The 12,214-nt window shown below is 41.4% G+C and overlaps 1 protein-coding gene across 2 annotated transcripts in view; it reads left to right on the top strand.

Annotated features, from left to right (window-relative positions):
* The window catches only part of LOC126144929 (zinc finger protein 501-like), a 104,073-nt gene extending 94,370 nt beyond the window's left edge, over positions 1-9,703 (top strand). For both annotated transcript variants that reach the window (XM_049915522.1, XM_049915523.1), the window contains exon 6: positions 7,980-9,703. In XM_049915522.1, the coding sequence (XP_049771479.1) occupies positions 7,980-8,544 (565 nt within the window). In that variant the 3' untranslated portion in view covers positions 8,545-9,703. The remainder of the gene's footprint in view (positions 1-7,979) is intronic.
* Positions 9,704-12,214: the final 2,511 nt, after the last annotated feature.

The raw sequence follows: 12,214 nt of genomic DNA, 5'->3' as shown, positions 1-12,214 counted from the left end.
TCTTTCCAAATTCAGCAGTACATCTAATTTGTGTATCATTCTCCGACCATTTGTCTCTAGTGTGTGTGTGTGTGTGTGTGTGTGTGTGTGTGTGTGTGTTTTTGTTTGTTTGTTTGTTTTGACATTCCTGAAATAATCTGTCAGTAATTTTGTAGATGAGTTTAGATGAGTTTTTCAAAGTTGCTCTTGGTTCCTTTACATCATCTTATGGTTCCCAGTTTCTGATACACCCAATGGAGACTCTGACTGTAGCACTGGTTTCTGGACTCATTGGTTTCTGGACTTGCTGGAAAAGCATATTTTTTCACTTCAGGCTTTCCCGGCGAGATCTTGACATGTGGAAAAATCGAGTCTACTGCCGGATGTTTGTATCGCTTTGGCACAATATTCCGGCCATGTAACTCGTTGCCTTCTTCAGGTGCTACCTGAGATTGCCGTGTTGGAGGATCTTGTCAAGTATTTACGTCCAGAGGGGGCTGGGTGCTCTCTTTGCTGTCCGCGCCCGCCTGGCGCTGCTTGTAACGTGTTGTCTCTTCCTCGGTGTTCCCTCGGACGTCCGCACCCGACTTGGCCTCCATCTGTGGCAGCTCTCTGAGACCTGTCCTTTGTTGGGCGCTCCATTCACGGTCTGCGCCCACCTGGTGCTGGTCCTGCGGTGTTGGCACTTCCCTGGTGCTCCGACGGTCGTCCATGCTCGGCTCGTCAATCATCTGCGGTCGTGGGGGCTGTCAGAGGCCCGTCCTGCGTCGGGAGTTGCGTTCGCGGTCCGCACCTGTCTGGCGCTACTCCTGCAGTGTTACTACTTCTTGAGGAGTTTGTTGGTTCATTTCGTTGAGCCCTAATAAGCTCCAGAGCCGGACTCCACGCCGAGCTGATCTGGTAACCGCTGTCTCGGTTTATTAGGTTGTCAGTGACCTTGATCTCGATGGCCTCCTTTATGACACTGTCCCAAAATCTTGGCGTCTGTGTCACAATTTTGGTGTTGTTGTAGTCCATTGAGTGGCCGAGCTCCAGACAGTGCTCCGCTATGGCAGATTTTGTTGCCTGTCGGAGTCTGGTGTGCCTCTGGTGTTCTTTGCACCTGACGTCCACCGTCCTGGTTGTCTGGCCAATGTATGACTTTCCACACTGGCACGGGATGTTGTAAATGCCTGGTTTACGTAGCCCCAGGTCGTCCTTCACACTCCCTAGCATGGGCCCAATTTTGAAGGGTGGACAGAAGATACTCTTTATATCATATTTTGAAAGAATTCTGCTGATCTTTGCAGAAATAGGTCCAGTATATGGCAGGTATGCCACCTTCTTCGCCTCCTCTGGCTCCTCTTGTGCACCCTGTGGTTGACTGGTAGTACGAAGTGCCCTTTGGATGTCTGTGGAGGAGTATCCATTTCTGCTGAATACTAGCTGTATATGTTCTATCTCTGTGGCCAGACGTTCCTTATCTTGAAAAACCTCAGGAGCGGCACCTGGTGGGTGCGGACCGCGAACGGAATGCCTGACACAGGACAGGCCTCAGAGAGCTGCCACAGATAGCGCCCAAGTCGGGCGCGGACGTCCAAGGGAACACCGGGGAAGAGACAACACATTGCAAGCGGCGCCAGGCAGGCGCGGACGGCAAAGAGAGCACCCAGCGCCCTCTGGGCATAAATACTGGGCAAGATCCTCCAACACGGCAGTCTCAGGTAGCACCTGAAGAAGGCAACGAGTTATGTGGCCGAAATATTGTGCCAGAGTGACACAAACATCTGGCAGTAGACCCGATTTTTTTCACGTCATATTTTTTCATTTTTATGGTTCTTGGTAATTATACATTTGTTATGCATACTGTTGCATCAACATGCTAAGCTCTGCTCTGCTTGATAATGAAATTGCTCAAGAGAAAAGTGGTGTTGGTGTTGCTTTTGAAAAGTCTGCTGTAGATGATTCTAGGAATTACATAGTGTTCAAGAAGAAATTTCGAAGAGTTGAGGTAATGAATGTTGAAGGGCGAGGAATGTAAAGGGGTTTTGCAATAAATTCATGCCAAAGGGATTTGCAGCTGCCAAGAAAGTTGAAAAAACATCACTATGTTTCCTGTACTGAATTGTTTTACGATTGTTTGGTCAGTGCAACATAGTAAGTTCAATAATAAGTTCAACAAGGAAACCTTACAGCATGGTGCATTCCAATTTTCTCCATACTTAAAGAACACAAAGGTTTGTGCTTGCACATAAATTCTCCAAATCACTACAATGCAATACTCAAACAAATGCAAAAGAGGAAATAAAGAAAAAATGGCAGTTGAAGATTACAAGAGTTGTGAAAGCTGTTTAGTGTAAAGATTTTGATCACATTCAAGAAAGTGCTGTTGGCTGAAGGTGTAGCATGTAAGCATCCATGTATAAGGCCCTTGGCTCACAACCCACTTGTAGCAAGTTGTTTCCTTGTTTAACTTTTATTTAAAATCTTTATCTATTGTCAAATGAGAATTTTAATTAGCAAATGAAAAATCATAATTTTTAATGGAAAAGAAATCTTTTTATTTTTAAATACGAATTGCATAACAGTAGACTAAAATTTGATACAGACATGCAAAATTCCTTATTATTACATGAAATAATCATATACATCAAATGTGCTGTTCAGCCTCAAGGTGATAAGAAAAGGTATTTTACTTTCTGTTCAGTGTTTTGCATTCGTGTACCATATTTTAATTTGTGTTTAATATTTACATGTGATTAGTACAGCAGAGTTGGTATGTGATGTGGCTGCTTTCATAAGTGGCCTTGCCTCTGGTGGTATAGGATAAATCTGTAGGACTGGAGCAGGAAGTGCTGGGGAGTCAGGGTTGGCCAGGTCTTGCACCTGATTCATCCAACCCTGTGGTAAAGGGTTGGGAGTGAGGGTGGTGTAGGGAGGGACCACAGTGTTGTGCAGGTAGGGTTGGCAATAGAATGGCACTTTAGGAGGAGTGAGGAAGAACTTGGGTAGGATGTCCTTCATTCCCGGGCATGATAATCAGAGCCTTGGTGAATGATATGGTTCAGTTGTTCCAGTCTCGGTGATACTGGGTGGTGAGGAAGGTGCCCCTTTGTGGCTTGTGTTTGAAGTTGGTTGAAATTCAGAGGTGTGTGAGGAGATGGCATGGGGAAATCTGTTTGTGGTTTAAGTTTGGAGAGTACTGCTTGTTGTGAAGTCCTTCGTGTGTATAGTACATTGGTCAAGGGAATTCTCGTCATTGCAGATACACTGTCTGTGTGTGTCTAGGCTGTATGGAAGTGATTTTTTGGTTTTCACGCGATAACTGCTGTCAATATGTGACTACTGTTGTTGGTTAGTGGGTTTAAAATGGACTTAGTTATGGATGGAGCCATCAGAGAGATGGAGGTCAATGTCCAGGAAGGGGGCACATTGGATTGAAGAGGACCAACATCTTCAACCAATTGCCTGAAACCTAGCCTCTTATATTGAAGATACAACCACTTCCTCTGCCCAGTCTCCACCATCTCCACCCCTTTACCTCCAGAATTCCTAGTTGTCACTGTTGATGCCACCTCCTTATACACAGACCCCATGTCCATTCCAAGTGGAGTGGCACAGTGGTTAGCTCACTGGACTCCTGTTCAGGATGATGTTTCAAATCCCCATCCAGCTACCCAGACTTAGGTTTTCCATGATTTCCATAAATTGCTGTAGGTAATGGCCAGGATGCCTCCTTCGAATGCGCACTGGCAATTTCCTTCCACATCATTTCCTAATTTGAGCTCGTGCTCCATCTGATGATCTCATTGTCAATGGGACATTGAATTTTAATCTTCTCTCTTCACATCCCTATGACGATGCCACTGTTGAACACTACTTTTCCCAATGTCCTATAGACTCCAAACCCATTACCTCATTCCTCATACATCTTATGAACTATGTCCTCACACAAAAATTACTACTTCTTTGAGGGAAATGTACATAAACAAAGCAGTGGCTCAACCACGGGTGCCTGCATGGCACCTACCTATGCCAGTCTTTTTATAGGCTGTCTAGAACAAACCTTCCTAGTCTCACAAAATCCCAAATCGCTTATCTGGTTTAGGTTCATTGATGATATCTTCACGATGTGGACTCAAGATCAAGAAATCCTACCCACATTCTTCAACAACCTTAAAACTTACTCTCCCGTTCACTTCACCTGGTCCTCCTCAACCCAAAATTGCCATTGTGCTGGATGTTCACCACCTCTCCGATGCTTCCAGCCACACCTCTGTCCTGTCCATATTAAATCCACTATCCACCAAAGTACCGTCATTTCAACAATTGTCACCCCTTCCATACCAAATAATTGCTCCCATACAGCCTGTCCACCTGTGGACAGAGTACCTGCAATGATGAGAATTTCCTTGACCAAAATGCTGAAGGTCTCACAAATGCCTTCACAGACAAGCACTAACCCCCAAACCTAATCTGCAAACAAACTTCCTGTGGCCATGTCCTCATCCCTAATCCTCCCTCCAGCACCAAGAATTGATTACAAAGGAGTGCCCCCCCACCCCCATATCACCCAGTATCACCCTGGACTACTAGAACAACTGAACACTGTCTTTAGCCAGGGCTCTGATTATCTATCATGCCTCCTGGAATGGAGGGACATCAAATCAAAGATCCTCTCCACCCTTCTGAAAGTGGTATTCTGTCATCTACCCAACATAAACATAATTCCAAATGATTTTTACTAGCTTCAAACAGAAGTGACTTACTTTGATCTACCTGTGTGCTTAGTAGTTTAATTGGTAAATTTCTTTGTGTGTGTGTGGGGGGGGGGGGGCGCACGTGCATGTGCGCCTGCATTCGTGTGTGTGTGCGCACGCATGTGCTCGCACGCACTTAGGAGGCACAGTTTTGCATTATAATAATTGCCTAGAGTAGATTTCTGCTGTCTTTGATATGCATTGGGGGGTGTGAGTGCTTTTTTGGTTGCAGATTGAGTTGGTGACACTTCGCTCACAACTCCAAGCATTACTGGCTTCAGTCACATGGCTTGAGGCTGTTGAAAATGGGCACGCCTGGGGGAGGGGGGATATTGGGATCCAAGTGAGACCCAGCACCTCTCACATGTCCTCCATTCGGTGCATGACTGTGTCTGCCCCGGTTACAGTCTACACTGAGGCTCAGCCATCACCGGTGGTTGAGTAGGACAACGTCCCCATGTGTAGCAGGCAGCAAAAGACTTTCCCGTGGGCTGATCAAAAGGCCAACCAATTACATCTGACAAACATGTTCCAGGTGCTATCTGTGACTATAAAGATCTTGGGCCAGATGCAGTCACCTATTCTATTTCAGAGGTAGCCTCTCAGCCTGCAACATCCAGGCACTCGTAGAAGTGCTATTCCTGTTAGTTGGGATCTTCAATGGTAGGCTCACTAGAGGCCCTTTAGGAATACAGCTGCCAAGGAGGGAAGCAAGTTCAGTGTGCATATGAGAGGGAGTCATCTCAGATGAGGAACGGGCCCTTTTGGATGCCATAAATAGCGGAGTTAGCAGCCAACTCCAGGTGTTGGCTCATGTTCATACTAATGATATTTGTCACTTTGAATCAGAAGAGTTTCTCTCTGATTTCAGGTGTCTACCTGAAATAGTAAAGACAGCCAGTCTTGCTTGCGATATGAAGGCAGAACACACCATCAGTAGCATCATCGACCTATTGTGCACCTATGGTACATAGCTAAGTGGAGGGTCTGAATCACAGGCTTTGATTGTTCTTCAACTATGTAAAGGATTGGTTTTCCAATTTTTTCTTAACTTATCATGGTAGAAACTAGTTTTCAGTCTCACAGTTTAGCTCCACACCATTCATGTTAACTTATATAGTCTACAATATGTGTTAAACTTCTCTCTGCAGCCCATCCTTTCAACATTTAGTAATTTCACACTGAATAATCCATTTGGCTTGTATGCTACAGTCCTTGTTCTACTCAGTAAAGGAAAAAAATTATGTCTTTGTACAGAAGCTGTTAATAAGTTATGCCCTCTTCCTCTCCTTCAGTGCAAATTCTTCCCAGCTGTTATAATGCTCCAGACCACCTTCGCACTAATAAATTTTCTGCCCTCTTTTCTTTTCTCTTTTTTTCATGCTTTGAGGTCTACTTTCATCACAGTGTTGACTTATTAGTTTTCATCTTTCTGTTTTCATGTCATTTAAGAACTTAAAAGGGTTTGTTTTGTTAAGAGAGATGGCAGACAGGGTATAGGAAAAGGGTAATAAGTTGGGAATACTTATCCAGGTGTGTTTGGAAATCAGACGCAAAATGTGTGCTGTAATACTGACAACAGCTGGTAATTTTGGTACTAGCATAAGGTGAAATCTTCTGAGCTCTTAAATCATCATCTTCTTCTTCTTCTTCTTCTTCTTCTTCTTCTTCTTCTTCAGTCGTCCTTTGGAATTTTTATTGGCAGATCTAGATTTCGGCTAGCAACTAGCCATTCTCAATGCACTATCCTTTTTTGGTCAATGCATGTAATGCCTGTTGGTCTGGCTTTGTACACAGTTCATGGAATACTAATTCCCCCCTCTGTGAACTGTGTACAAAGCCAGACCAACAGGCATTACATACATTGACCAAAAAAGGATAGTGCATTGAGAATGGCTAGTTGCTAGCCAAAATCTAGATCTGCCAATAAAAATTCCAAAGGACTACTTATAGCTGACATCTATTATTTACAAATCAAAAATAAATATGTAAAACTGTTGTCTGTGTGTTTGTCCTTCATCAGGTAAATCTCCAAAACTACTAGATGAATTTTCATGGGGTTTTCGTTGGTAACTTGAGCATAGTTTGACGCAGTGAATAGGCTTTAGCTCATCAGAATTGGATTGTATGTACTTATGTTCATTCCACATCTCCTCCAAAACCATTGGACCAACTTCAACCAAACATCGTACACACATCACCTACTATCTGCAAAGAATCGCTGTGGGGCTAAGAACAACCTACCTATGAGAGGGGTAAGGGTGAAGGTGAAAAACAAGTGAAGGCCGCAACATGCGAAGACCCAGACTTGCAATAAATTTTACACATAATTTCAAATCTTTATGAAACTTTCTCACACTGACTTCTACTATGTAATGATGAAAGGGTAAAAAAAGTTGGTCACTTTCAACATTTTTGCTGTTCACACAGTAAAACTGCTGCATCTGGCATGACTTTTTAATTACCTGTATACAACTAACTGTATTATGTAGATAGAGGGTCACAGTGCATTTTGCAGACAGTGTTCACATGTAGTACTGAATATATGTGCAAAGTTATGTTATTGTACAACTCATATTTCAGGAGATTGACATCATAAACACTGAGATGTGTGAAAAACTGTTGCATTGTGGATGACATTTCAATTTATTACTTCTTTGATACTAATTCTATTCACAACACACTTAGCTCATGGTATCCACATAAGCCACTGAATGTACCTACAAAATTATATCGCTTTACAGCACAGAGAGAGGGGGAGCAGGAGATGGACAGAGAAAGGGAAGAGGAGGAGATGGGCAGGATGAGGGCAGAAGAGGAGATCGACATAGAAAGGAAAGAGGAGGAGATGGACAGAGAGAGGGTGATGTAGGAAGAGGTGGGCACAGAGAGGGACAGTGAAAGAGGAGGTGGCCAGAGATAGGAGAAAGATGAAGCAGAGATCGACTAATACAAGTGAAATAAATGTATACCGAGACAACACTGGGTACTCAGCTAGTTATAAATTTTATGAAATGTTATACTTCAAAAGTGTAATCAGTGTTACAGGAGAGAGAAATTGAATACTGAGAAAACATTGAACCACAATGAAATACCATCCACTAATTGTATGTACAGATATTTGGCATTTAATCTTAACAGCACAGTTGACATTGCATCTTTTGCTCAGTGTTTTTTAAATGCCTGTGTACCATTATGATCAACCATTTTTAAGTAGCAATTTTTTGTGATTTGTCACATTAGGAAATCTTTCTGTTTCAGGATACACACTGGTGCTGAGCCATATGTATGTACCATTTGTGATAAATCATTCAAACTTAAGACTGTACTAAGGGAACATATTCATGAAAAACATGGTCCTTCCAAAAGAAAGTGTCCCGAATGCAGTCATACTTGCAAGACATTTGATGCACTTGCTTCTCACTGGAAACTAAAACATGCCTCTGGGTGGGTCCATAAAAATTCTAGTGAAGGTCATAGTTCAGTGCATAGTAATAAAGAAATTCCCTGTTTATCCGTAGAATGGAGAAATAAACATGCCATTAAGTGGGCAAATCCAAAAATTCGCAGAAAACGAGGAAGAATCAATATTGCTCTATTAGAAGCGTTGGCAGATTTATCATCACTTACAGAATATGAGGATAGAGTGAACAGTGACAGTGAAGAATTAGCTGTGTGTAATAACAAATGTATTTCACAAATGGAATCACTTTCTCAAGATATCCCTGGAAATTACTCTCCTCTGGATTTATCATCTTTGGCCAGCAGATCAGATGAGGAACTGCATGTGGCTTCAACAGATACGGTGAAAGTGGAAATAAATTAAAAGGAGACTGTGCATGTTTCTGGTGGGCGCTGTAAAACGTAAAACATGGATGCTCGTGCATGTTTCTGGTGGGCAGTGTAAAATGAAAAACATATGGATGCTCCAAAGGCAAAGAAAAATATGGTACTTAAACAGAATGAATTAGATAACATGTCAAGTATTTCTGAAGTATCCAGCGTGAAATACAACAACGCAAGTGGAAAGAAAAATTAACTGGGAAAAGAGCCATGAACATGGGAAATAAAACTGTTTCAGAAGAATATACAAATCATCAGCAAAAAAAGAAAAGGGAACATAGCACAGGCTTGGAGAAGTTGAAGTCTGCCATTCTCACAAAAGTACTGCATGAGACACTCATTAACAGCTTGCCTGCAGAATAAAATAATGTTGCACAACTGCACAGAAACTAGTGAAAAAGCACCATTAAGAGAGGTATAAACACAGTAACAGCTGATAGGTACTGGAAAAGTAGCAGTATGGATGCAAAGTATCAAGAAATAAAAGAATTACCAACTGGTTCAAATAAACTTGGACTTAACTGAAACACATTACTGAATAAACTACTTTATCTTCTTATGAGTAAAAGAGGAGAGGGTAGTGAAACAGGTCCCTTTTGAAAGTCAAACTGTGATAAAGAATATGTACCTGACTCAAAATAACAAAGTTTTTGGCAGTTAGTTGGTTATGGGACACCTACCATAGCAACAACCACTCAGAAAATGAGCTTGGTCATGCCTTCCATTCTGTTGACTGCTGTTGTATTGCTCTGCTAAGCAGAAGTGAAGAGAGAAGTGATAAGACTATTGCCATCATCCTGAAAAAACAATGTACTGCACATTAACCGGCAGTGTGTGATTGTGTCTGGAATGAAAGGCATAGCTATTAATGCCGCAGACATATTGTGTGCTCAGACAAATGTTAACCCTTTTGCAGGTGCATTTTTTTTCTTGTGCTCCTATTATAATTGTGATCAGCTGACTATATTTATTTTTTGATAATTTTATTTTTGTGATTTAGGACCAAAAACTATGGTGGTACATATATCATTACAGCACCTTTATAAGGTGTTAAAACAGTGGTTGCAAATGGATTTTCATTTTGTGAGCTGTTATGTGTTGCCATTACATGTAAAAAATAATAAACAGTTTTTCTGTTTTTATTTTATGTTTTCTTTTACTTTATTTAAAAAGTTTACTTACTGCAGTATGAATAGAAACTTTATCACAACAATAATGGTATGATCTGATACAAGTCACAATAATGTATATTGCAGAAGTGAAGATTGTTGTAGTAGTTTTCATACATTTGGTGCATTGTACTACCACAAGGCATCAGGCATAAACAGAGGTGGTAAGACATATTCCCAAAAGCTTTGGGAAATCCATAAGGTGGTGGTAAGTATGCTTCCGAAGGACCGCAAACGACAGACTAATTTTGTGGTAAGTATACAGAAACTGCTTTAGTGGTAACCATACTTCCCAAGAACCACTAGAACACTGTTGTTTGGTGGGATATATACTTTCCACAATCCTGAAGGCTATATTTCACAACAAACAGAAACTACAGCTGGTGCAGCAAAGTGCCACTAGATGCCAGGAGTGTACAGAAGTGGAAACACATATTCCCTTAAACACTGTGAAGAAATACATTTAGTGGGAAATATATCCCCGACGTCCCGCGAAAGGGTTAATTGACACAGACCCCTCCCGTGCTTGACTGCCAATCACAGTGCTATTTTGATTGAGGTATAACTAATGATGTTATGACTATGTGCTGTCCCTTTATCTACGAAAGTTTGAAATAACAACAATACTACAAAAAGGTTAGCCTGCTACTTGCCATAGAGAGGAGACACAACAGGCACAACAAAAGGACTGCTATACATTTAAGCCTTTTTGGCCAAAAGGCCTTCTTCTGAAGTAGAAAAACATGGTGTACAGCAATCTATAAATTTTCAGAATAATGTTATTCCATCCTGGGCTTTCCATTACTTGATACAGTTTGACAGTGTATTGGTAATTTTGTGAGTATCCTTAGGTTCACATCATTTGCAAAAGAGTATGGTAAAGAAAGGAAAATTCTTTCCTTTGGTCACAATCCGATATTGTCTTAAAATTCAGTTAGTGATTTTCTCCATCGTCCAGACAACCAGCAATGCTATTGAAGTAGGCAATCAACAAAATTAGTGAATTGCTGTGTTCTGCATTAGCACTTATACTTAAAATTAATAGTTTCCAGTATTAATAAGCCATATGATTATTTCCCAGGTAATCTGATTGTAAACTTATCATCAATAAAGAGCTTGTATTTCTTTCCTGCCCTTGAAACACAAAGTTATTCTTTTATAAATACTCAAAATCTGAGTTTTTATAAAGTGAAAGATATACTTCTGACTCCTGTCCCTTATCAAAATTAAACACCCTTTTCATATGCATCTAACAAGTTGGTTAAAATTTCATAAGAGAGACAAGTGAAATAATCTTCTTCTTGGATATACATGTCTTATGTTTCATAAGACACTTTTGCTTGGTTTATTATGATCAATGTTTAGCCACAATAACAGAAATATTATGAAAAGGATAGATACCTACTCATTGTACAGATAACACACTGAGTTGCAGACGAGCACAAGAAAAAGACTGTTGCACACTGAGCTTTTGGTCAAAACTTCTTTCAGAAAAGAACACACACACACACACACACACACACACACACACACACACACACACACACATTCATACAAGCAAGCACACCTCAAGCAGATATGACTGCTCTCTCTGGCTGCTATAGCCGAATGCAATGACTACCAACCAGCTATCCACCAGGATCAAGAGCCATCACCAAACTGTGCCCAAGAGTGAAGTACACCAACCTGTGGCAGCCATGTGGACCCTCCCCCTCCACCACTTGCTTTTCTTAACTGCACAGATAGGAGGTATACTTACAACACATTCTCTACTACCTGCCTGAACAGTTTGGTTTCCACACCGAGCATTCCACTACCCAACAATTCCTGCAATTTGTAGAACAAGGAACAGTGTTCTTGGACATAGAGAAAGCATTTGACCACATCTAGCATGATGGCCTAATCTATAAACTACATCAGATAAGGTGCCCAGTTCATGTAATTTGGATCATTGACTCCTTCTTTACAGGATGTCAGTTCTTCGTAAGGAATGGATACTAGTCCATCCGGAGACAGCAGATTGAGGCAGGAGTCCTGCAATGCTTGGTTACAGGTCCTGTCCTTTATGCTATATACGTAAATGACATTCCAAGGCAGATCGGTAGAGAGACTGCTGTCTATGTCAGTGATACTGCCATATACAAAAGCAGTCACATCCTCCTCCATATACACCACCACCTACAGCAACACCTCAACAAAGAAAATCCCTCATCTTCATGAAATTCCCTAGCACATTCTGAAGTCACACGGGCAGAGCCCAGTGGCACTTCAAACACAACAAAAACAACCAGAGCCTCGTCATCACCACTTCCAAAATTATCCTGGTGTAGCCGCCCTCCGTTGACCTACTGTCGTCGGCTTCCCTGATGTAAGATATTGATGTCGTTATCTACTGTATATATCTACACATCATATGGAGCAGCCACAAACATATTCATTGTAATGGCAACTAAATTTTGAGTTGTCATAATAATTAATTTTAAT

The sequence above is a fragment of the Schistocerca cancellata genome, chromosome 2 (genome assembly GCF_023864275.1).
Source record: "Schistocerca cancellata isolate TAMUIC-IGC-003103 chromosome 2, iqSchCanc2.1, whole genome shotgun sequence".
Classification (NCBI taxonomy): Eukaryota; Metazoa; Arthropoda; class Insecta; order Orthoptera; family Acrididae; genus Schistocerca; species Schistocerca cancellata.
The sequence above is the reverse complement of the archived record's forward strand: the minus strand, read 5'-3'. Positions and strand labels throughout refer to the sequence as shown.